We start from the raw sequence: 26,319 nt of genomic DNA on the forward strand, positions 1-26,319 counted from the left end.
TGTTCCTGTGTGACCTGGTCTGGTGATCCTGCTCTGGCAGGGGTTGGACTGGATGAGCTTTCGAGGTCCCTTCCAACTCCTGAGAGTCTGTGACTCTGTGAAATCCTTTAGTGATTCTGGCTGCCTGGTTTGTTACTCGGAGTTCACACTTTTGTAGATTTACTGGGAGTTTTGTCTTTGAAGTTCACAAGAAAACAGTGGACTCTGTGAAATCCTTTAGTGATCCTGGCTGCCTGGTTTGTTACTTGGAGTTCACACTTTTTTAGATTTACTGGAAGTTTTGTCTTTGAAGTTCACAAGAAAACAGTGGCAGCTTTAGTTCTTTTTTTTCCTGGCTATAGTGCCCTGCTGCACAGTTCTTTTCTACCTTTTCCTTTAGCAGAGAGGTGACACATTCATCTATCGCTGGCAAGAACTGAGTATTTTTGCCAAGCCTTTGTAGTTTCAAGCTCTGTAGTGCTGCTCCTGTGCAGTATTTCAGCATGGACATCTTCAGAATTGCTGGAATACTCATGGCTATGATCTAAATTGCGTGACCTCTGGGTTTCCTTTTATCGAGTTCACTCTTTGTAACAAATAAGAACAAAAGCAAAACCCTCTTCATCCACAGAATTAGGTGGTTTCTGAAAAATTGCAAACTAAGCACGTTTGTGATTCGGTGCTGATCTTCTCATCTTGCTCGTGACGCTGTCGTTTCATTGTTTGAAATAGTCGTATGAGGTTGACATTCATCACAGTGGTCAAGGTTTTGCTCTCTTTAGCATGAGATACATTTGTTCTTAACGTTATTGCTCTTTGATTCTTACCTGACTTTTTTTTTTTTTGTAGATAAATTGACACGATGTCGAGCAAAAAGTCAAAGGAGGTGCCTCTACAAAATCCAAGGCATAGCCAAAGCAAGGATTCTACCAGGGGTATGGGTTTTCTCTGTTCTTACTGCTTTTTTTTGAGAAACATTTTATCATGAGTTGTTTGAAACTCTGGGGAGGGGTTTATAGAAAGGATTTTTTATATTCTTCTACCTCAATGTGGAAGCTAGGACCATGTGTTACATGGCTTCGTTTTTGCAGAGGTAGCAGTTTCATACCCTGATCCGCAGAGTATTTGCTGATCTGCATTAGGAATTGCCAGCCTATGACACAGTTGCCAAGATGGCACAGATAAAGACTTTTTTTTTTGAGTGCTGTAGAGGAGAAGCAGTGCAGGAACAGCAACTGGGAACTGTAGGCTCTTGGAAGAAATGAAGACGTGCCTGAGGGGCAGTTGCTCCTGACTCTTGCTGTGGTGAAGAGCTAAAGACACTGGAGTAGCAGCACTACATTGCCACTAAGATGGCTTGCAGCACTTCTGCCTCCCTGAGCTGGAGAAATCCTGTTGGGTTTTTACTGTCATGATTACTCTGTGATTTAGGAAAGGAGGGGGATGGGGAAAGAATAAAGAAAAGGAATTACAGTGCATCCCTCAGAGGAAGAAAGCTGCAGTCTGTAGAGCAGCTGAGTCGCGTGTCAAGTCTGTGGTTTGAGATCAGTCTTGTGATCTCCCCTAGGACAAAACGGCGCTCCAGAAGTTATTCTAAAAGTACAGATTATTACTTCATCTGTAATAGGATGTTACTGCTGATTGCTTCCTGCAATATGTTCTGTTTCTGTTAAATTACATGCCTTGTGAAACTGAGGTGTTCTGTAGACACGAAGCAAAGTTGTTTCTGCATTACTTTCCCTCTTTCTTCGTGTTGTTACATCTTACCTGAAATGAAATGGGCAGCTTTTTTACTGTAAGGAAGAGATTTTGTTGATTTTTTTAAACTCCCTAATACTCCTGCTTTCCATGGTTCTGATGCACGTTGATGTTTTGGATGTTGCGTTGTGGAAACCATTAGATTAGAAGAAAATCATTAGAAACTAAAAGGAGAGGGGAACTGAGGGAGTATTTTTAGAGGAGAACCCTGCTGCGTCCTACTGAAGTGGATTGTGCGTAGAGCGGGTGCTCTCTGTTGAGGTTCAAAGGCTGAGGTTGATTGGGACCTCCTGCTTGTTCTATGCAAACTTTACTTCTATTTTATTTGTTGGGTGTGCAGTTCAAAAAGACTGCTATTCAAAGTTGCTGTGTTCAGAGCTTGGTTTTTGAGTAGAGTCTTTCAATGACTGTGTATGCATGCTCATTTTACTGAAGAAGGTGATGGAAGGGGGAAAAAGATATAATTAAACCATAATTTAATGGAAAAACAGAAGGTATTTGGGTTGAGGTAGATAACCAGCTTTATTTATCACCTAAGCATCTTCTATAATGTGTGGTAGATTAGATTGCAAGTGTAATAATGCCTTCAGCCTAAGTTAGTGAACTCATTAAATGTTACATTGCATATTTTATTGCTATGTTAAGAGGACTCATGTCTGATAACAGCCTCTCATAGAGGAGATCTGCAGGATGGAATTGAGTCATTACAAGAACTTGATTAGTGAGCCCATGAAAATCGTTTTGAAGCAACGTTTTATTCCACTGTTTACCATGTACTAATGAGAAATGTATTTCTTTGTTTCTGCCCTGTAAGATCTAACTGCAGCACAGACTACTTTTTCCCAGAGTAAGGCTGCTGTAAGTACTCTTTCGTTTCTTCTTACTCCTTTTCAAATTGATTAATGGCTACAAAAGCTTTAGCCAAAGTATTATTTTGCTCAGTGATTGTTAAACTGTTAAACAGTTTCAAAACAGGGCAGGCAGTTGAGCACATGCATGTTGAACATTGTTGTATCCACACACAGTAGAAGACATTTTTACCCCAGCAACCTTAGTCTTAAATGTAGTAAAATCTACTAATTCTTGAGTGAAGTATTATCCTTCTATTTAAGAAGGTGGCGACTTCTCATTTTTCTGAAAACTTGAAAAAATAGCTCTCTCCTGCTTACCCAAACGAGTCAGAAACTGGGACAAGACCAGTGTATTTCATAATTTTCCATCTTGGAGCATTGGAATTGCTGTCTTTTTGTGGGAACTTAACTTAGGTCCTTAAGATACCACGTTAGTTTCTAAAACCTGGCTTCAGTGAAGTCAAACAGCTTGGGTTTTTGGGGAATTCATCTTTTTTCCATGGTCTTGTCTCTCACTTTTTTAATAGATGAGCGTCAATGTGGGGTTTTACGCGTGGGATCTTGTGTCATGCTCCATTTTGAAAAGAGTATTATGGAATTTATTCCAAGTGGAATTAATATTTCATTCAGGCCAAGCATTAAGGCTCTGAATGGCATAGTATTAATAATTTCTTAACAACACCCTACTCATGGAAACAAAACTATGCAGCAAAACCTAATTTAGATAATCTTTTTAAACAAATCTTAATAATCTTAAGTAGTTTCAGGCCATAAGGCTATACGGTTTTGCACCGTGAGCTTTGTGAAGTTGCTTTTGTGTGTGCTTTTATTCTTTATGAAAATGATGAGAAATATCTCGGGTCAGGGGGAAAAAAAAACCCTGTTGCTTAAAAATTGAAAATAATATTCTAATTTGCATTATCTTCCAATTCTAGCTACGACATATAGAGAACAAATTGGAAATAGCTCCCACCAGCATGGCTGTGTTTGATTCTGTCGTGGATGCCAAGAAGCCCTCTGCTAGCTCTAGCAGGAAAATAAGCAGAAAAAGTATGTATTGCTGAGGACATAACGTGTAAGGCAGGGTAAAGCCACTGCTGCATGTGGGGAACACTTGATTTCTCCTCCCCGCCTCCAAGTTGTCTCCCGCTAATGATCTTTATTCATAAAACTATAATTGCCTGGGAGAAACTAATGTAAGAAAGTGTGCTATCATAGCCAATTGGCTAGGGGGAGTGACAGGACTTTCCCAGTGCTGTGAGTGAGCAGTGCTGATCCCATTCTCATATCCTGTTTTTGTGGGGATTTTGGGGAACAATTGTATGTGCCTACAGTGCCCTCGCTGTTTATATTTTTTCATGATTGTCAGCTGTTACACCCTGATAGAATGCTAAATCTGATCCTTCCTTTATTGCATTTAAGGAGAGTGTTTGCTTATAAGCATTCTTGTTTTGGTGTTATTTAGAGCATTCTGGTAGCGTGCCCCTGCAGAGGAACAGAGAGATCGACCTCTAGTGGCAACGCAGTCAGCTTTCATTACTTATAATTAATATTGAAGCATTATTATCTCTCTTTAAATATGACCATTGTTTCAAGCACTTGCCACCTTGCCCCTAGTTGTTGAAATCAGCTTGTTGATAAAGAGACGGAGTACTTTAAATTCTATTTTGGAGTGCTGCTCACACCCAAGAAAAACTGTGTTCTTAACTGTTCAGCCTCAAGAGCTTTCTCTTTCTGGAGAGATGGGTCCATAGAGGATTCTTTGGTTTCTGCTTCAGCTTCCCAGTCTTCCAGCCACAATAAATCAAGCAAGGAGAAGTCCTCACGCAGCCCACTTCGAACAACCACTCTTGAAAGCAATGTGAAAAAAAGCAACCATGTGGAATTTCGTGACCCGTTGGCTTCATACAGGTTAGTGCCGAGATACTTGACTTTTAAAGAAAAATATGGTAAGATCGGAATTAGGATAATAGTGATGTTTTTGACAGCTCCTCAGAATTGCTTTGCTTCCTGCCCTCATCCACCCACATGAGCAGCATATGATGCCAGACAGAAGTATTTTCCTCTTAAAAAATGTTACAAATTCATTTTTTGTTCAGAGAATGAGTTTAAAGTCAGACGTGTTGAAATGGGGCCAGATCATCACGCTGATGTGGCTGTGGCCTCAGGCTATGGCTTCATAGATCCTATAGGTATTTCATTTCAGTAATAAGAGCCAAAAATAGTATTTCCTGATGCTTTTCCAACCATGTGTTGTGTGTTCTTCAGCACGTGTTCACAAATGTATTGTCATAAGACAGCGCAGAGCAAGAACATCTAGGACTAAAGATGCGTTCAGTCTTTGTGTGTGTGAGAAACTCCTATAAGAACAGCTGTGTCAGGAAGAAAAAGTGGCAACAGAGTATTGCAGGCCATAGAACATGGGGTTTGAGGAAGGAAGGATAATATGGAAAGCCTGTTTTTCCTAGCCTACCTTATACTGTAGTGAATATAAGATGCCTCAAAATCTTTCCGAAAGAAAGAGCACCTGCAGCAGAAATAAACTAGTTATAACTCGCTGTAATATCAGAGCCTAGAAGACCTTTACCATAACTTCAGTTCCTTGTGTCTTATAAGTAGTAGCTGTTCTTTGCACAGGCCTTATCCCTGAGGAATAGCTTCACTAAGTTGATAAGTGTTTTATTCGTTTCTAATATTGCATTTTTATATTAGAATATAGCATTTTTTTCTAAATGTTCTCCCAGTGAAGTCAAATTGTTGGTAACTGATTAGAGTGGATTTGGGACAGTGGTATTCTTTTTAATTCCACTGTATCTCCATTCATAATGGTTATCCTAACATCTAAGTTTTGATCTCCTTCTCATGTCAGCTGTGAGTTTCTTCTCACTCATTGTTCCTGGGAGGCTGACGTGAATCAGCTGTGTAATCTTGGGTCAGTTTTATTAGTTGAACAGCTCTGTTGTCTGCCCTATCTTGAGTAACTTGCATACATCAGATACTCATTTTAAAAACATGTATGAAATTTAACCGACTTCAGGGACAAGAAGAAAATGACAGTAGCTAGGCTTATGCTCTTACATCCAATTTTGCAATAGCTTTCAGAATAGCTTTCTTGAAAAGCTTTCCCAAAAGACTGTATGGCATTGGGGGGATTAATTTAGGAATTAACATCAGAGCTGCTACGTTACCACATAACTTTGAGAAGAGCCTGTAGTCAATGCTTTAAGTGTACATAGGAAAACAAAACCAGAATAATAGGTAGAAGAATCTCATGCGTATGTGTACATTTGTGTACGCTTTTGATGAAATCTTGTGCGATTAAACCACTCAAATTTTATCTTGATTGGTAGTGGTTACTACACTATATAACAGCAGTGTGCTACTAGAGAAAGACAGGTAGACATTTCAAAAGTACTGTGTTGTTACCTGGCTTAAACGAATTCTGTAAACAGCATTGCTGAAGAAGCAAGCGAGGTAGCTTAGGTGCCGGATTTCCACATCTTCAGTCCCCCATCAGTAAAAATACTAAAGACATTTTTGTCCTAAAAACATATGTACCATGAGTCTATTCAAATACAGAGTCTGCTTTTCTGTGGAAAAATCCTAAGAGAACCTTAATTTGTTGAATGTCTGTGCTCCCAGTAAGATTTTAATTTGTTGCAGTACAAATTTGTTTGCAGTTTGTCAGTTCACTCTGAAGTTCTTGACAGGGGCTTGCCTTTTTAATGCTAAATTCAGGGCAGGTATTTTTGGTGTAATCTATTTGTTTTCTCGGCCAGCAACTGTGCTGTCAAGGAGCTGTGTGCGTACATTGCTTTGTTTTAGAGAACATCTGTTAATTATGCTTCTCTGAAGTTTTACACTTGATATTTGTTTAAGCCTTTTTTAAAATTAAATGGTGATATTACTGCTTGCTGATTTTCTACATGCCCCTGTCCCAGCTTTTCGATTTTATATATAGTCCTGTTCAGGCAGAGAGTGCAGAAGGTGAAATTTTGAAGAGAAATATCTTTCGTGTTTGTCAGACTTGCACTATTAAATGTATGATGATCAAACTTTAAAATAAGCTGCCTTTAAAGTGGAGACAAGGTATAGGTAGTAATTCTTTTAGTTAATGAATATGCTGATTGCTGGGTTAGAAGGTCCTACGGTTGTGTTTCTCATGGTCACTTGTTTTTTTTTCCCTTTTTATTACATCAGGGATACTCATGGTTCTCTATCTTATCACAGTTCCAGCCAACTTGAGGCCAAGCAGCTGCTCTCTAGTTTGGACTTCAGTGAAGCAGAAGGGAAGACTGAAATAAGAGGCCGTATGGTACATGACCAAGATGAGCAGGATCTACACAGCAGAGATTTTGGAAGCCCTCGTTCTTCTGTTGCAGATGAGACTGTTGTGAGGTATTTGAATGACCGACCAGCAATTGATGCCTTGCAGAATAATGCGGTGTTTCTGAAAGTTGCAACATCTGCAACATTGGCGAAGGAAAAACCTAGTGGCTCCAGAGGAGATGACAGTAGCACTAAAACTCCTCAGAATAACACATCCCAGGACAATGAACTGAAAGTGACTTCCCCTTCTGCCACGAGAGTTTCTAGTCCCCATCGGCTGGAAGTCTTGAAACGGCGGCAGCATGATGTGAAATTCGAGAAGCTGAAGGAGCGGATTCGAAAGCAGTGGGAGCATTCTGAAGACCTAGGTGGCAAAAGGCAGCACTTGGGATGTGCTGAGCAACCTGTCGCGATCACAAACGTGGAGAATGCAGTGACTCCCAAAGTCAGGAAGCTGGCAGCTGCACCTGCTGCGCCATCGTACAAAGGTATGGGGGTACACAATCCCTCCCTGTTGGTTATACGTGGTGAAGGAGCAGAGTTCAGCTCATTGAGCAACATGTCAAACTAAAGGTATGACTCAGAGCTGTGTTTGGGCAATACAGCAGTGGATAGCCTGGTTTGATCGCAGGTATGGACAAGAAACAAAAATTCTTGCCAATTTACAGAATTGTGGGTTCTTTTGAAGTTCTTCCTGTCATCTTACAAATCACTTTAAAGAAGAAGTTCACTCTATTAGCACTGGGGTTTATTTTGGGTTTTTTTTATGGTCTCAGTGGTTAGCAACACTGGATTGATTGAGAAAGCATTTTGTGTTTTTAATAATCTCTTCTTCGTTCACTCTGCTGAGACAATGTCATTGAACTGTGAGCAGGTGGCAGACTGGTATATTGCTTTCTTCTAATTCAGCATTAGAAATTCAACTAGTTTCTTTCTTACTTGGCAGTTTCCCATACCTTCCATCCTGAACAAGCATTATTTACATTTTACACAGTTCTTTTAAACTCTTAAATTGTTTGCTTTCAGGTTTCAGCACTGTCGAAACAAAGATTCGCGCTCCAGATGGAAAGATCTGGCGCAAGGAAGAATTCCACATTAGTCAGGAGCTGCACAGAGATGTAGCGCCCAAGTTAACAGGTGAGACACAAACTGAATTGATGCAGCTACACAACCTCCTCTAAAAGGCAGATACGTTTATTTTGTACAACTCTACAAAGTCTAGGAAAACAAAAAACTTGAAGGAATGAGTGTTAAATGTATTGTACTTCTCTCTGCGCGAAGAGTAACTTGTTGAACGCTAAAATTAAAATACTTTTAATAGAAAGGCAGTTCTGAAAAGAACCAAATGATGGCTTTTCTTTGAAACAGGAATTTAAAAACAGAAGTCTTTGTTAGAACAATTTTTGTTTAATTTTGCACCTTCTTTATACATGTTTGCATGAATGAATGTGATTTCCTGTTTAAAAGGACAAAACTCGACTGCTTTTTGGTTTTGCTGAAGCCTGTGTTGTCGCATGGGAACAATTTTGGTATTTGTTGCCACCTTTAACACTGTTAACATGATTTGTACACCATGTATTGAAGCCTGAGTTCTACTTTCAATGTAGTGATAACAAATTGTCAGTCCTGAAGCTGCTGTGGGAATTGTTAGCGGTTTAGTTGGAACTTAGAGATAGCTAAAGGGGAGATGAGGGGCATCTGCTGTGAAAAGTCTCTGGGAGTACTTACTGAAAACGCAGTAAGTATTCTGCAGTAAAACAGGTATGTCTTCAGGCATGGGTGGTAGCGAGATTATGTGTTATTAGATTGGTTTAATATCTCTGAACTTGTAGAACTTTAGTGTTTTATATCAGAATAATCAAAGTCTTGAAGTTCTTGGAGAAATTTATGTCCCAGAGGTTACTACGCAAGGATTAATTTAAAGGTCTTCCCTGAGGAGTGGGAGAACAGCTAGACCAGAAGAAGGTTTAAGAAACCTTTGAAATAATCTGGATTTTATTTCCTTTACAACTCTTTTACCTTCAGTCTTGTAAGGCTTGGATAGGATATCAGTGGAGGGACTATCTGGCTTTGCAGTAGTAAAGTAACAGAATGTTACCTTTGGGGTTTATACCATGTAAAGGTGTAGGAGAGAATGTTGACTGCCTAAAAGCTTAGAAAACTGCTACTCGTTCATCTTTGCTTAATGCTCTTTTGAAAAACATTAAATATCAGTGTTGCAAAATGACAGCACAGCAAAAAAGGTCTATTTTAGGTGAGGAACTCATTTAGCAACGCAGTATTGTGATGCTTAAGAGTATAAGCGAAGATGATTGAAAAAAAGGCTGTATGTTTGCTTGACAGTTACACTGCTAAAAGACAAAAACTGTAATCTGTGCTTTGTGTCTTCAGAAGTATTGCCCCCAGACCCAACCTTTATTAATTTTTCACTCCGGAGCACTGCACCACCACTGACAGCTCTTGTCTCTCGGTGACCTAGGGCTTTTTGATTTGCTAGGCTGGTTACATAGGCTGGTTACAGTGCTGGTGCTGTAAGGTTGACTCCCTTTTGACTGACTGAGTTGCAGGATGGGGAAGGGATCAGATGAATAAAAAGAAAGAGAACGGAAAATAAAATCTCCTGAGAGCCTTTAGTTTTGCTGCTTAGGAGTTTGCATATTAAAAATATTTTTTTTTCTCATTGGTCAAAACATTGGAGACTGGATGAAAATGTGATAAGATTGTAAACCTGTTGGTGTCTTTGTGTGTTGATAGTATAGTGGCTGGTATGGAATTAGGCTTCAGTTTTCCTTTGCTTGTACAGCTTGACAAGGACCTGAGAATTTTTTTCTGGAATCATTAAAAACAATTCAGAAAGAAAAGCCACTTCTTCTCAGGAAAATTGTTTTTCAAATACTCTGTTGAGCATCGGTCCATGAAAGTAATGCTAGATATCTAAATACTCTTAATCTACACTTTTTTTTAGTTTTTATAAGCATAATATCAATGATTCATGAGCACTTTATTTTTGTTCGTTGAACAAGTCCAATTAAAAAGGCATTTGGGTCGTGTGTTCAATGGGCTTCTGCCTACAAGAGGAAGAAGCTGTGTGTGTTCAGCCATACGCCTGTCCTGGTGCCCCACGTATAGCAGCTGTAATTAGGCTAATGGATATTGTATAGAATCCAAGCTTCCAGTAATTCTGTCTTAAAGATGTTTAGGATTTGCTGTACTAGAACAAAATTGCTGTAGTATGAGTGGGTTGAGCGGGAAGCAGTCTGCAGTTTCCTGGTACCAGGAAGGATCTGTTTGTCACTGAAAGCGGCGAGGAGACAATCTGGATTTTTGCTGATGCAGTCACTGGTACTTGATGCATTGATTCTTCTTGTCAGCCTCAAAAAAGACTGGAAAATTTGGAAGGAAAGGATATTGAGAGGGAGAAAGTCTCCTAAATTTTCATTCCCACATCCTTTAATACAACCTGCTCTTCTGTCTCTGGTATTTCTATGGGCATCCATCAGAGAGTGGATTCAGCTGAAATTAAGGGCTGTAAAAGTGAGCTTTATTATTTAAATGCTAATACTTCGGATCTATCTGTGTGGGGGTTGCATCCTGAGCTTATTTTAGGTTATCTGATCACGTTCTTTATAGAGAAGAGAAGCACGCAAACAAAGGTAATATTGGCCTTAGCTACATGTTTTTGTTGGGATTAAGAGAAGAGCATCTTCAAGGCATGTAAATTAAAGGGCTTTAACAAAATCTTTGAATGTGTCCAGTGTAGACTGCTGAGACTGAGGATACAGCTTGCCTTTTTGTATTGTAAATGAGGGCTTAGGTGATACAGAATAGTTATTCTATAGTTATTCACTGTTATTCAACAATAGTTGAATATTCAATAGTTATTGAAATATTCAATAGTTATTCAGTAGTTATAGTTGATATTGATAATAGTTGAATATTCAATAGCTATTGGACTATTCAATAGTTATTCACTGAGTGAATTCTGTGACAAGTTTTGCAGAAAGTAGAGCACATGGGTATCCCGTCCTTCGTGCTCTAGCGTGGAGGCAGCGAGTGAATGTGCTGTCAAGTGTTAATACGGAGGCAGCAGCCCGTGTGTTTCAGGAGTGAAGGGACTATGCGTTCTTGTGGAACATTAATACTGTAAAGAGAACCAACAATTGTTCCTGTCAAATTGTCAACATTTCTTTTAAAATTTGAAGTGGACTTTGTGAGGACCTGTTATGGTGTTGCTGTGCCTTTGCTGTGCGTAGGTAAACAGCACTTAGTTCAAAATTTTCATGCTATGAGGATTTTAAGATGCTGAACTGGGAGTAATAAATCTAGATATATAATCTGGGAGAGTCCGGTGAATTTTATTGTTTCTCTGAGTTGCATTTTTTCAAGGTAAATGTTGAAGTAAGCTTGTTATTCTGTGTTCTTTCCTGTGGGATATCACTTAACAGCTTTTGTCTGTTTCCAGAAGGTTCAACAGTGAAAGGAAAACCCAGTGAGAGAAACAAAGAGAAAAAACCAACCAGACTACTGCGTAAAGTGCAAAAACTGTCACAGCTGTCAGGTCCAGAGTCCAAACAAGGTGATTAGCTCTACTGTAGAGGGAAGCCTGTCCACGTCCTTCAGAGATGAGGCTGTATGCTGCATAGGGGATGTGTGTGGTTTTGTTGTTGGTTGGCTGTGTGTGCTTTCCTTGGTTTATTTTAATTTTCTGGGTGTGCTGCAGGGAAAGTTGTTCTCTTGTATGATTTCTCAGTGGGGAAGCAGAGAACAGGATGTCCTCCTGGCCCTTCTCTAGCTGTTGTTCTTCTACGTCCTGTGTCAGGTTGTTGCTGTCCTGCACCTTCAGTTCTAGCTTGTGCAGTGACCCATAATCAGTAAACACTTTGTTGAAGAAGGCCTGTTTAGAAAAAAAAGCTGCTTTTAAAACATTACTACAAAGCTGTATTGAGAGTGAATATGCATCTCTGCATGCTGTAAGTTGGGAAGCTTCATATGGATGTTTTGTGGTAATGAATGCTAATACTTTAAGTGATAAATATGGATTTCCTCCTTCCTGTGCTGATCACTTCATACTTAAGGAACTATACTAAACTAACTGACGTATTTGTGACAGTCCCAAGTGAGGAAAGAGGACAGAGATTGCTGCAGGTTTTAATGACACTGGTTATTCTCCGTGATGGATTAAATGTGAGAGGAATGGTGGCTTGAAATCCCTAGAAGATAAGAACCAGACATAAATGGCATATCCGTGATGGACCATCCTCTTCCAGTTGTAGCAGTAAGGAACTGCTTAACATAGCCAAGGCTATAAATAGCCACAGCTCATGTTCTGCGCTGTTAGTGTGTTTTAGTTCCAGCAGCTGACTTAAAAGGCAGTGTTAAGTCTCTCTGAGGTCAGCAAAAGAACCCCTTTGGCTGATACATCTTTTTGAGAGGCTCGTAGCAACATGTTTCAAGTGACAGATTTATGAAATACTTGGATCGCTTGTAATGCAAGCAGGGAGCACTGTTAGTAAATGAATGAATGGTGGGCTACAGACTTCTGACTGAACAGCTTTCCTACTCCTGGTTTAAAATTAAAAAAGAAAGAAGGGATGGGGATTGAGGACTGGGATTACCAAAACACTATTGGTGTTCTGCCCTGGATTTCACTTGAAGTTGCTTTGGTACTAGGTCTTCAAAATCCTGTGGGGCCCAGAGCACAATCCCTTTCCTGTTTGTCTGTGCTGTGTTCATGCTGCAGGCTCAGTGGGTTTGTTTAGGCAGTGCTGTCAGAGTTAGAAACTGAAAGGGAATGGTTACAAATCAGCTGCAAATTTGGTATTCAGGTTAGGCATTTTTCTAGCAATAAAATACTGCTAAATAGTCTGAATTAGGTTATTAATGCTCTTCCTTTCTATATGATGCTTTTCTCCAAGGCTCTGTAAGATCGTTCTTTCAAAAAAAAATTAATAATATTGGAAATTAGTGGGGTGAAAGGCGAGTTGAATAAACCTAACATTCAATATAACCAATGTTGGGTAAAGATGCCACTGTACCCAGTTCTAATAATGTAATTATTTCTAGGAAGATAAAATAATACTAGCATACATTTTGATTTGGTTTCTGTCACCTGAAGTGTAGCCTGTTCTTGAATTCGGTATCAGCTAATAGAGTTATGTCTTAACTATTTCTCAGTCATGATACAGAAAACCAGCTGAATGACAGTCAGTCAGTGCTGGCGTGGAACAATTGCTGCTTGGTATTTTTTAAGCTCTCACAAGACGCCTGTCTCAACAAGTAATTATCTGTAAAAATCTCCTAACTTTTCTTGCTGTTTTCTGGAATTATCAGCTAATATTCTTTTAATGTGAAGATGAATAATTCTTTTAATCTCCCACCTTATGTTCTTATTATTACAACATTTTAGATCCTTTTGTCTTATTTAAGCGGAGATGAACAGCTTCTTCTTAGTCCCCTCCAAATATTTCCCCTCTCTCACAGTAACATTTGTTTATACATTTTACACCTGTGTATCCCTTTTTTCTTTTTCTAAATCAGTTTTTATAGGGCTTTAATGTGCTACAGTACGTTTGGGCGTTGTATGTTGGCGTGAAGCACTGACGGTTGTGTGATTCAGCAGTTGAGTGTCCTCATGGTACATCACTGTCAGGACTCTTCTGTATAACTGCAGCCACACCGCTTGTGCAAAACTGGATGCTATAGAAATGATTCAGAGTTGCAATAAATACTCCTTTTTGATATGCTGGAAAATTCATTGAGTGTTTGGCTTTTGTTTCTTACTTACTGTGCAGGTGGAAACTATGTCATAAGCCCTTCCTCCTGGCGGGAGGGACTAAAGCTAGCAAACAAGATACTGGGTCCAGCTCCCAGAATAGAACTGGACAGAAGAGACCTATTGAGTGACAGAACAGGACAAGAGCGAGCTGCCAAGGCCGGTAAGTTGTACTTTTATCACTGGACTTTTTTCATTTTACTTCATTTATTATATAAGATTTCATGTCCATGGAATAAATCAATTTTCTGAGATAGAAAGTAATCAATTTCTTACTAAAATAACTCCTGTTTTTAACCTGGAATTTGAGGGGGGATAATTTTGCTCACATCCATGGTTGGGATGCATAACCTCTCTTCCTGGGTTGGATTATGAACTTTTCTTGATGTCATGGGAAGCCTTGATGGGCAGCACATGCTGCAAAGGTGCTCAGGAGCCCTGGAAAAGATGTGAAATAGATTACAGCCAAAAAAAAAGGGATCACCTGCAATCTGTCTTTGTCTCTTGAAGCTAATGGGGAAAGGAATGACTAGCCGTGGTCCACAGGCCAGATAAATTTTCCACATGTGCTGCCTATAATAAGTGAGCTAAGGTTGCTCATCCCTGTTTTACAGGAATTGTGGTTCTTCCAGATACTATCTAATGTCATCCACGGGCATCATGAATCTTCATTGATTCTTCCACCAAACCTTTTCTGAATTTATCCAGAATCTCAGACAGGGCAAGTAAGGGATGGCGGTAGCTGCCGTGCTGCTTATGCCTGTGAGGTGGTGAGGCCTAAGAGTATAAAGAAACTCAGTCTAAGCAAAGATTGCTATATTCAGACTGACACTGAGTGAAGCAAAGGCACGTTTACAGTGAAATCTGCACTCCTCCCTTATTCTCACTTTGCAGCTGTTTCAGTGATGCCATGTAATTCCCAAATTTAATTTTTACCTGCAATATTTGACAAGTCTTATTCTTTAGCAGGCTGTATTGAAAGGACAGGTTCAGATTCTAAACTGGATGTTACCCGTAAAACCTCTTTAAGAAGTTCTGAAAGATCAAGGAGTGAAGTACAGTCTGAGAATAACCTGCAAAACCTGGAAACTGTTCTCCCAGAGGACCAAGGAGATCGTACCTCTGTAAAAAAGAACTTCCTGCCCGTGGAGATACGTGGAATTCTCGATGACTTGCAGTTGGACTCCATGAGTACAAAGCAAGAGAAAGATGTGGAAAAGCAAAATTGGAAATCTGCTTTGCCGATTCAAAACACCAGGAGCCAGAGTCTAACCAAAAGGAAACCAGACAAGACAGCTACTAGTGAGGAGCCTCAGATGATCTCTAAGAAACGTTACTATGATGCAGATGAGGTTCGTCGGTACATCATCAGACAGCAAGAGGAGAGGAGGAAGAAGCAGAAGGAAGAGAAGAAAGCCCAAAAGGAGGCAACTGAACAGAAGAATAAAAGACTCCAAGAGCTCTACAGGAAGCAGAAGGAGGCTTTTAATAAAGTGAAGAATGTGCCTCCTCCTGAGCCTTCAGCAGACAAACGGCTACAGGAGACCTATTCTAAACTACTGCTGGAAAATACGTTTTTAGAAGAGCCACCTCAGCTGCCTACAGTGCAGGAGACACAGGTATAGCTGATTCACTAGCTTAATGTGTTGCAGTTGTTTGCAGGCATAAGAGGTCATATGTTTAGGAAGGTCAGTGCTTGTCCTGGTCTAGTTATCAGTTAAGAAAAAGATACAAAGAAAGCTGTGTTTTGATCTGGAGCCTCCTTGCTACTGGCTGCTTTTTGGTACAGCAAGGCCTACCAGAAAAGTGAATGGAAATCATCTTTCTGTTATAAATAGAAGCAGAATTCTGGATATTAGCTAACAGCAGCTGTAAAAACTTTAACTGAAAACATCGATTAAACTGTGAATTGAAGAGCTTTGTCCGAAGTTGCTTTCAGTCAGTGGTAAGTTTAAGTTAAATAGGTTTGCTAATCAGAAACTGAATATGAAAGAAGATAAGACTTTAGGAAATATTTTTTTACTGAAAGAGTGCTCAAGCACTGGAACAAACTGCCTGGGGGAGTGGTGGAGTCACCATCCCTGGAAGTGTTCAAAAAACCTGTCTATGTGGCACTGTGGGCATGGTGGTGTTGGGTTGACGATTGGACTTTCATGATCTTAGAGGTCTTTTCCAACCTTAATGATTCTATAATACTATAAATATAGGGTAAAAGACTAGTATCAGTTTGATATGTTCAGCTGAACTAGTTCAGTGTGTGAGAAAAACTTTTTTCCCAGTACATTCTGCTGAGACAAAACCGTAACTGTTCTGTGGTTTTAAGTCTTTGTGTGGTAGGAAAGATGTGATGCTATGCTGCAAAATGTAAGCCTTTTCCATTTTAATGAGACAAGAGCTTCTAAACTCCTGCAGACTTTTGAAAATGCATTTTCCTGGTTGTTTTCATTTCTAGCCCAGACCTGGTTATCAACCATCTGGGGAATCCGACAAAGAAAACAAGGCTCAAGAGCGTCCTCCTAGTGCATCTTCAAGTAGTGACATGTCGCTTTCAGAACCGCAGCAGCCATCACTGAGGTGAGCCCTTGGGGGACTTTGGAGGGAGGTTAAAATACTCAAGTTTTCATCTCTGAGAGGTGAAAATAAGCTAGGATTGTAAGTTCGTGTTCTATTGAGAGAAATTGTCTTTTGTGGCAATTAAAATGTTTCCTTGCAGTAAAGAGGAAGCTGATGCAGGAAAGCATATGAAAATGTTGGTTATGGGTATTTAGAGAGTCCATAAATAATTAAAGTGAATGGTGGTTGCTGTTAAGCTTTTGCTGATATCGATGGGACGTGTGTTTCATATTATATTTCGTGTGCCATTGCCACTGGGCAAGAGAAACTGATCATATGAATATGATTTTTTCATGTTTGATTTGTTCAGTATTTCATTTAATCTATTGTCTTGGATTCAGGCCTCTAGTTACCATCTCTGAAGTACCAAAAACCTCTGCTTCTGCTTGGAACTAGCCTTTTCCTGCTGCTTTCCCCATTTTTAGTTGTTCAGTGTATTATCAAAGCTTTTCTTTACTGCAAGTCAAGGTGCCTTACATATAAATATAAATACTTAAATATAAGGAACTAAAAATCATAAAGTTTCTTGCATATCCATGATATTCCTGTTGTCCAGGTGTTTCTTCATATGTATTTACATAATGAATGTCTGCTTCTTAAATATGTACTTGCTTCATTATCCGTACCTTAACTTGGTCAAATCCGCACTGACTTTGTAAATTCAGTGAGACCTGTTTCCGTTCTGGAAAAGTTCAAAGAAGCACGAGGAATGCTATGTCATGCTGTGTATGGAGTAGGTAATAAGTGTTGTTAGTGTAACATCATAAGGAAAAAATGTAAGTCCTAATAGTAAGGGAGAGATGAGAGATTTATTTGGAGAGCCTCATAGTAAGCAGAGGAGCAGTGGTTTTTGTGAGAGACTTCCCACATTTCTTAGTATTCAAGTCTGTTCAAGTGATATTAGTGAAGGAAGGTCTCTACAGGGCTCCTGTCATGCAAATGAGGGCTATCTGGAAATAAAAAAGATGCCTTGCAGAACTTCAGAACTTACAGAACATGTATTTCCAGTACTCTTTTTCTCTAAATGTTCTTCATGGCTACCCTAAGTGACGGCTCCTGTGAAACGTGGGCTGGGTTCAACTGAAGAGGAAAAGCTGAGGCTAAGAAATTCCAAGGAAAAAATAAGATGTTTCATCCCTTTTGAAATTGGGATTTCAAATTTGGAAGGTGCTGTGTTGTTTGGTTTTTATTTAAGTAGCATTCTGTAACTCTTTACTGTCCCTTTCCCTGCCTGTAATTCCACCACAAGGTATTTCTTCCTAAACATAAATCTGTGGCAATAATGTTTAAATCTAAACCAACAGTACTCGTGTAAGTCATCAACTTAAATGTTGACTTTTAATTTCAGGAATGATTTGATGGAGCCTCCATGGGCACAGCCAGACAGGTCGAGCCCAAGAGTCAAGCTCTCTCACCCGCAAGCTCTCATGGTCTCAAGTGGAGGCCCTTCCTCCCAGCACTGGAGTCTGGAGCAGATGGACCTTTTGTCGAAGCAGTGTGATGTGATGTTGGCAGGCAGGAGAAACCATGCTTCGCCTGTAAGATCTCTGGCTTTGATGCCTCAGCCATACCTGAATTCACCTGCTGCACAGCAAAATCTCTTAGTAAAACTTACTATTAATCAGAGCCAATTAGATCGAATTGATGTTTTGAAGACTGCAGCTGCTTCCCTTTCTGGCAGGATTGCAAGCGAAGCCAAAAGGTTGGCTGGGGCTGGTCTCAATTACAGTACTGTGCAGATCTCAGACCAGGAATGTGTGCAAGAAAACCAGGATGATGGGCAGTGGGCAATGGCTGTGAGTTCTCCTGTGAAGGAAGAAAATGAAGATGCTTTTTCAACCAGAATTCAAAAAATGTTGGTTACCTGTGTGTCTCATACAGCCTTTGATGACAGCCTTGCTGAGGCAGGCAACCTTAGTGAATTTAAAAAGCTCCCTGAGACGATCAGGCCTCATACTGCCGCAGTCAGCCTTGGAATAAAGTGCCCTGCTGCTAACAGGCATGAGGGGCTACTAGGACATTTACCTCAGAGACAGACTGACTCCTCAAGGCAAGAAAACCAGGCTTATGCTCCAAACAAAGCTGTAATTCCTCATGAGTCCAGCATCGACTCCATCAGTGAAGGGCCTCTCCTGAGTGACGGAAGCCTCTCTGAAGAGGAAGGAGGCCAGCACAAGCAGTTGCCACTGAAGATGCTGGAGACTTTAAAAGAAAAGGATTTCTGCATTCAGGAGAGAAATGCTTTTGAACCCATAAAGGAGTTTCAGAAAGAAGCCGAGAAGTATTTGCCACTTTTCACTCGGACAAGTGACACGCACAGCAAGGGACCATGGGAGGATCTGGCGAAAGGAAGTCCCCACAGTGTCATCAACATCTTTGCGAAAAGTTACGAGCTTCGTGGGAAAGGTAAAAATGGAACAAATTCTTGAAGCTTTTGTGAATTACTATTTTCCCAGTCTTACTACTCCTCAGACTTTATGCTTCACAAGTGAGGAATGTCCTTTTAGATGTCTCAAACATGAATCTGTGTAAGGCTTTCTCACTTTATTTTTGGATGAAGAATTATTCCTCCCCCCTCTTCTTTTGCCTTCTCGTCTAAGGAGAACTAGAAGAAAAACAAAACAAAACAAAACAACTCCACACTTTTGGGCTGGAAGAAGATTGGTGGGGGGTTTTTTTATCAGATTGCTCTGTATTTCTAGATCAGTAGCTAATTCATATGTTGGGTTATATGCATTAAGGACACCCGTAGTTCCAGAATTGTGAATGTAAAGTTTACATTTATTGTACCCAGAATTGCATACGAAATCTAAATTGCCCAGAGTGCATTTGGAAACAGTTCTCTCCCTCATGGAGAACAGACCCTCTGGATTGGAATGTGCACCCTCCAGCTATAGATGCACTTAAGATTCTCTGTAATAACACTTTATTCCTGGTTCAGTTCAGTTCAGTTCAGTGCGTGCTTTTCACAGCACTTCACGGCATAAACCTGAGTGCTTGCATATATTCTACACAAGAATAATATAGCTTTACCATATTATTAGAAACGTGTTCTTTCCTTTGCATCTTTGCTCATGTGAGTTATTCGACAATGTCTCAAAACAGTGCCACATTGAAAACTTCTGTAACAGTGTTAATTTTGAGAAGGTAAGGTTTTGGAATATGGGTAAGGAAAGTCTTAATTCCATTTCCAGTGTTGGTGTCTTAGGACGTGCTTTACAAGTGTCTCATGCAGGACATTCAATTTGATTTTAATTTCTTGCACAAATGCATTCTTTGTTTTGTGAGTACTGTTTCTCTTGCTTCAAGTTCCTTGTTTTGAGGAGGAATGTTTTCTGAGCAGCTCACTTTTTATCTTGTGTTTTTTTCTGGCTTCTTTTTTTCTGCATTTTATTTCCCTTAAACACGATTGCATTTAAATTTTCTGGAGATTGCCTTGCTCTCAAGCACTGTGCTCTTCAAGAAGGTTTTACCTGGAATGTGTTAATGAAACAGAGTATTCGATAATTTACCAAAAGGTGAAGACCGTGCTTGTTACGTTGTGTTAAAACTTCCATGGAGTGGCTATGCTGCTGTTCTCCTCATGTTCTTGAGTGTGAAAGGAACTCTTTGTAACTCATGATTTGTAATTCCTGCAGCTTTATTACCTGTTTGCACGTTTGCATTTGGTATCTTTTTTGTCTTTTCCCTTCTTTGTCCACGCTTTAGTGTTCGATGAAAGGTCAAATGGAAAGTCTTCCCTTCTGCGTCCTTTACTCCCTGCCATGAGCCCTCCAGAGAGCGCGGTTTCTTACGAAGATGATTTTGCCTCGTCACACAGAAGCAGCACTTTAACGGGCAAAAAGATTGCACGTGACCCCAGGTGTGTGAGACTTGTAAAAATCGTACGTCTTGTAAAAAATGCTTTCTCTCTGATTAAATTTCTTGATAGGTCTCTTACCCCCATATTTATAAATCTTTTGTAATCCTTTATTGAAAAGCACTCATATTTCTCTCAATTTATCGTCAACAACTGCATGCCCAGAGGTTTTCTAAAGCGCACTCATATTTGGAGTCATTCCTATGTTGTTGAAGTCCGTAGTCAAAGAGCTCTTAAGAGTTGGCACAGGAAATATGATTGTTACCCATCTTTCACTGTTTCGTATTGTCAGAACTGTGCTTCAGTATGGTCAGTATCATGTCGAACTTCCTACTCTTTTAGCTGGTGTAGTTTTTAATCTCAAAAGCAGTGCTTTTCGAGATGGGCTAATGAGTGCAGTTGTAGCCATCTGTCGCTAATTCAAAATGTGGTGCATTTCTTGTGCACAGTGTAATGTGGGAGTTGAAATTCCTTAGTTAGTCACTGTCAATGTGCTCCTCTTTAGTGGTACTGGCAGCAGTAGTTCAAGCGTTCAGGAAGAAGTTCCTAGTAGGAGGTCTCCCCATGAACCTCGATCTGCAGAGCTTGCTTCTCAGCATTCGCCTGGACCGCAGTCTGCAGCATCTTCTCGCTCATCTGCTTCCTCTAAAAAGAGAGGGAAAAAGGAACGTAAGTGCAGTACTGGACCACAGGGTATTTTTTATTTTTAAGTAGGTTTTAGTGTTTTCTTGGTCTGAAAATTGCAGTCTTTCTACATATCTAGAAAGTGTAATCTGATACGGATAGGAGGATTTATTTATTCCTCCAGTGTTTCCTTCCTAAATTCTTTTTGTCTCTGATTATTTTCTGTCCTCAAAACACACTCATCTGAAATCAAATAGGCAAGAGGTTATTACCAGTATTGAAAATGTTTCCTTTCCTAAACCGGCCTTCTAATGAATGAGTTAATCCTAATATCATGTGAAAACTATCCTACAGATTCTGTACTGAGGAAATTCAAATAGGCTGCTGAGAAATCTGAGTTATGGGCACGTTTATGAAGGCAACAATAAGTTTGCCTGTGTATGCGTCATCTTTGGATCAGGGACAGTTTTCATAGTGCATAAATTAATAAATACCTTCCTTTAGTAACTTAAACATTGCGAAAATGTGAAACTTGATATTGGTACACTCTTACTATATAAGCAATGGATGGCATAAGGCAATGCTAGTTTTAAAGTCAATAAAAGGATGAGAAAAACAAGATTTGCCATTCCAAATTATGTCTCCATTTTTTTCAAAATTCTCGAGCTTGAGAAAAAAAAAAAAGAAATCTATGCTTCATTCTAATTATCAGTGTTGAAAAGTCAAATGCTTGTTTTCTTTATTTAAACTCATGATGTGCTACAATGAAAGCTGAGTGACAGTTTTGTTGGCAATGGACACAATGTACAGGAGAGAACTTAATCTCATCTGGAAAGCTGCCCAATTTACATTTCTTGCTTGTTGAATTTATGGACTTCTGAATCAAAAGCATCTTTAAGTGGGGAAAAAAGTTCTCAATTGTTGGTACTGGGGCTCTGGATGGCTAAGATATTAATACCTAGAATACCACTGTAAATTTGCACAATGTTGTTCCTTCTTAGGGTTGGACGCTTTCAGTGGAAGTTCTCACCACTTTTCTGTGGAAGAAGATAAAATGCTATCTGAACTAAAGTGGGGATCCCAACAGACAAAGAAGTCCTTATCAAGTAACAGAATTTATAGTAAAGATCATGAGCAGAACCCAGATACAGACGGCACGTTAGAAAACCTGTCTGGACACTCCCTAATGAGGTAACATGAACCTTAAAAGACTCCGTGCAAATATAGCTAAGCTTGGTAGTGTTATGGCATGTTATAAAAAATGGCTGTGTCTTTGCAAAATCGCAGTAAAAGAAATTATGGACTGTTAGTAAGATGAGTATGCAAAACATGGTTCTTTCCCCTGTATTTTAAATATGAAAGACCAAAGTAGATGGCTGCAGTAAGAGAAAATACAAAACGGTGATTCCTCCCCTTTGTTTCGGTATGGATAAGTGGCCAACAGAGGTATCCTGTCAGCTTCGGTACCTTAAGCATTGAAATACAAGTTTCGTTTTCCGCTTCTACAAATGGTCCAGAAGAAGGGGGCGAGGTGAGGCAGGAGGGACATGGTCAGTCAATCTGTCATCTTGCTCTTTTCGGTAGGATCCACAGATGTTTTTGGCTAGACTTGTGTTCAGCTACTACTCACTTACGAGTGAGTTGATTCTTTTTCAGAGATGAGCTGATCCTCAGAAGAGAGTGCAGAAAAAGAGGAAGGAAAAAATACTGATCTTCTGTTGCATCCTCTGTATGTCTAGATGTGAGCCAATTGTGCAGTGAGGATGGTTATGAATTGCTCAGCTTAGTTTTCACTGCATTTTTTTCTATAAAGCAACAAATAATATGAATGGTCTCTCACTCCCTCTGTGTGGGTAAAGAGTGGATCTGAGGTATTGACTTATATTGGTGACTTTCACTGATATCCAGTCCTGTGACCTCCTAAGATGGGCCTAATAAGGCAGAACAACTTCCTAAGGGATTTAAGCAGCCACTGTTAATCGTCTTTGGCTTAATAAAATTGCAATAGTGAATTTAAGAAGTGTCTACATCATTTTCTGTATGGTTCTAAAGCTATGTCTTCAACTGTCTCTTAAGAAGAAATGTTTCTGTAGTAATTTACTGTTTAAGTCAAGTTTTGACCTTCAAGCATTTCACTGCATTTTGGTGAAAGAGACAGACGTGGAGCAGTGGCTTATAGCCTTCAGTTACATCCATATGCTGGTAGTAACCGGTTTGCTTTTTAAAAATACCATTCATCGTATTATGATATAAAAATATTGCCCTAATTTTCTGTGGGTAAAACAAAGTTCTTCGCTCAGACTCTCAGATCACATGTGTAAAGGCACACGCAGGTGAGTGAATCCTGCAATGCCAGGTTCCTAACAGGAGGCATTGAAACTGCCTGCCTGTTCGTGTAAAACACGGGGATGTTCTGTTGGGTTTTTTTTTTGTTGGTGTGTGCTAACTGGGTTTTATACCTGGGGGGAAAATAGGGCGCTTCAGAAACTTTAAACTGGGATATAGGGACAAAAGCCATCTCACGCAGTCACTTCCTAAAGGCAGGCTAGGCCTGTGCAAACTATAAAAGTCTGCCTTTTGCGTGGATCTGTTTGGTATATATAAATTAAAGAACTAGGTTATTGCTTTGTCTTGTCAAATGGCTGGACTTAGGAGAATATTGACTCTTTCTTATTTTTTGTTTCATTCAGTTTCTCAGACAAGGGAAGGTCTCCGAAGACACCAACTTCTTCCCCATCTCCCGGTTCCCAAAAACTGTTGCAGTGTGATTCTACAGGCAATGCAGCAGAAAGAGTCGAGTCACCTGCTGGCTTTTCTGGAAGTACAGCATCAGGGCTGAAGCCTAACATACCCTTCCCTGAATTGAGTCTGGGAACTAATAGGTCTGTAGCAGGAGCAGCCTCAGCAAGTGGTGAGTTGTTGTGTTAAAACCACACTAATCCCAGAGCAGTTATATGTTTGTTTTCTTTATTTTTTTGACGTGGGGCATTAAAGTCTATGGAGGTGGACTAGTAAGTCTTATTCTGCAGGATGTATGCGCTTCTCCCCTGCTGGTCTTCAGCATCGTTTGTCAGCAGAACTGAACTACCTTAGTGCTATTGAGGAGTCTGTGCGACAGCTTTCGGACGTAGAACGAGTACGAGGCATATCGCTTGCCCAGCAAGAGAGCGTTTCTTTGGCTCAGATTCTAAAGGTAATGGGACAAATACTTGCTTGTCTTAACCTTCCTTTTAAATAATTTTATTTTTATTTTGCAAGAAAATTAATCAAATTAGGGTGAGTTATGCTTTTGTAGCAATGCAGAGAAATCGTAATGGGCATGGTGGAGCATTTCTGATAATGTTCATTTTTTAGGATTAATGTCTGTTATCTTCCTTATTTTAAGTTGACACCAAGGAACTGGTGACTCCAGAATATGCGACATTAATATGCCACTGGCTGGAATCACTGCTTTGGTTGTGTACTTCAGTAAAATGAAAACTTGATTATTTACTGGGTTTGATGTTGAGTCCCGGTGCCGTGCAGTGTAGTTGTACAGGGTGGCTCGTTTGTCCTGTTTCATGAAAATGATATTTTTGGTTGAAATTTCCTTATCTTGACAAGATTTCTTGTTCTCGTTTGCTGAATTAATTGGTCTCCTAAATCCTGTTTCTACGATGTAGTGGGAGAGCATGGGGAACCATGCGTTGTCTACTTAAAGAGGGAGAGGGTCAGGCAGTAGGCTGAAAGTTTTACTTTAGCAGAAGAGCCACCACCAGTAGAGTAGCTGTAGTTCTTTCACAGGCAGTTGCAGCCAGTGGCTAAGGCAAAACAGGTCTTTACATCTAACTTGCATGATTAAAACTTGTTTTCCTAATCTGTAGGCACAGCAGGAGCTCCATGAACGGGACTTGGCTCTTTTGAAAATCAAGGCCAAACAAGAAGCTTTAGACAGTCAGAGGCAACTGGACGAGACAAGGCAGAAGGCAGCTCAGGTAATGCTGTCCTTCAAAAAATGTGCAGTGTGTAAGAGGCAAAATGCTGTAAGTAAATCCGTGCCTATGAGTGTTCTTAATTTGAAGCTCTGAACATACAGAAGTGGTGAAGGGGGTTAATATAGCGGAAAAAAGCTCTTAGGGGCCAATTTAAAACTTCTTTCCTCCAGATTTTGAGAAATAACTCTAGTTGTTATAACCAGAAAATTTTGAAGAGCTGAACTGGCTGTGTTTCCTGCATAGTTCCACGCAGAGTCACTGCAGCATCTGGTCCAGTCACGGCAGGAGGCTGTACAAGAGACCCCATGCAAGACTGCAGCCAAGCAGGCAGAAGTTGCACTTGTTGCTACAGATGCAGCCCACCAGATGTGTGAGGTGAGGTTCTGAGTAAGAGGAAAAAGCTATTCTAATGTCAGTGTTATTCAGAATATTTTTCTTTGTCTCTGGGTTATTCTCTGTTCAGTGTCATTCTCAGTGCAACTTCTTCACCCTGACATGACATAGATAGAGCTTTAAAGGAGCTTTCCTGGCATAGTTACTTAGAAGTCAGTTGGCAGGCTTAAATCCCTGTTCACTGTTCTTACGATCTTCCAGTTAATGAACTGTTAAGAAGTTGTTGTTTTTCCAGGATAAACTGATGCTAGTGAACACAACATCTTTAATTTGTTAGAGTTACGCTCCATGAGGGATTGATCCTATATGAGTTTCATATGCAAATTAAAAGAAAAAAGAGAGGGGAGGATCTTCAGCAGATCGTTTAACTTCTTACAAAGCTTGAAGTTTTCTGAGTCTCTTCATTCTTCTTGTGACATACAGAATTTTTATTCTTTTTCAGTTTTTATCTGTCAGTTTATCAGTTTTTATACTTGTTGTTCCCAACATGTAGCAGCTGCTCACACATAACTGAGAAACACGTAACCAAAAAATGCTTTTGGTTCTTCATAGTTTAGCAATTGCAATGACTGTGAATTAGGGTTATGGAGTGCAGAAGGCTGATGGTTATGTTCATAACTGTTTCTTCACAGCTTACGAATATGTTGGTGCTCAGGCAGTTTTTATGATGGGTAATGGCACTGTAGAATAATACTGATGTAGTTGTTCTGGGCTTTGCCAAATATGCAAAGTTTAAATAATTTTTGTATAGACAGGAATGGGTTAGGTTAAAGGAGCAGAAAAGCTCAGGCATCTGAGTTACATGCAGTGGTTGTTGATAGCAGGTAGTGAAGTCTTGGATAGTTTGTAGAGCCGAGGTGAGTGAAAAGCAATTATGAAATAAGGTAAAAGAAACAAAGACAACTTTTATTTGATGTAGGCTTTTAATCTCTTGTCTTGCTCTAACTTTGAAGTCTGAGAGCAAGAGGTTCATGGGGAGAGGTTCATGGGGGTAATGTGGTCATTGATGATGGGCTAGCAGAGTAGAATTTCCATTCATATTCAGAATTGACTGCTGATATTCACTTGCTTTTACAAAATTGTGTGCATTACAATTAATACAGAAATTACATGAAGAATTAATTAAGTAGCTCAGTATGTTTATTGGAAGTTCTTGAAATACAGTTT

At 39.8% G+C, this 26,319-nt stretch overlaps 1 protein-coding gene across 1 annotated transcript; it reads left to right on the top strand.

Annotated features, from left to right (window-relative positions):
- Nucleotides 1-841: 841 nt before the first annotated feature.
- Nucleotides 842-25,134, top strand: LOC104547619 (centrosome-associated protein 350-like; the record flags this gene model as incomplete). Its single annotated transcript, XM_010193400.1, has 18 exons — nucleotides 842-914; nucleotides 2,552-2,595; nucleotides 3,524-3,638; nucleotides 4,367-4,499; nucleotides 6,789-7,405; nucleotides 7,944-8,054; nucleotides 11,380-11,493; nucleotides 13,709-13,852; nucleotides 14,659-15,308; nucleotides 16,142-16,263; nucleotides 17,651-18,708; nucleotides 20,011-20,164; nucleotides 20,667-20,830; nucleotides 21,787-21,976; nucleotides 23,476-23,696; nucleotides 23,815-23,978; nucleotides 24,649-24,759; nucleotides 25,003-25,134. Coding segments are annotated over exons 1-18 (4,317 nt in total), but the record flags the coding sequence as incomplete, so codon positions are not given.
- Between the last annotated feature and the right edge of the window lie 1,185 nt (nucleotides 25,135-26,319).

This window comes from Mesitornis unicolor, unplaced genomic scaffold (genome assembly GCF_000695765.1).
Source record: "Mesitornis unicolor isolate BGI_N332 unplaced genomic scaffold, ASM69576v1 scaffold8561, whole genome shotgun sequence".
Taxonomy (NCBI): Eukaryota; Metazoa; Chordata; class Aves; order Mesitornithiformes; family Mesitornithidae; genus Mesitornis; species Mesitornis unicolor.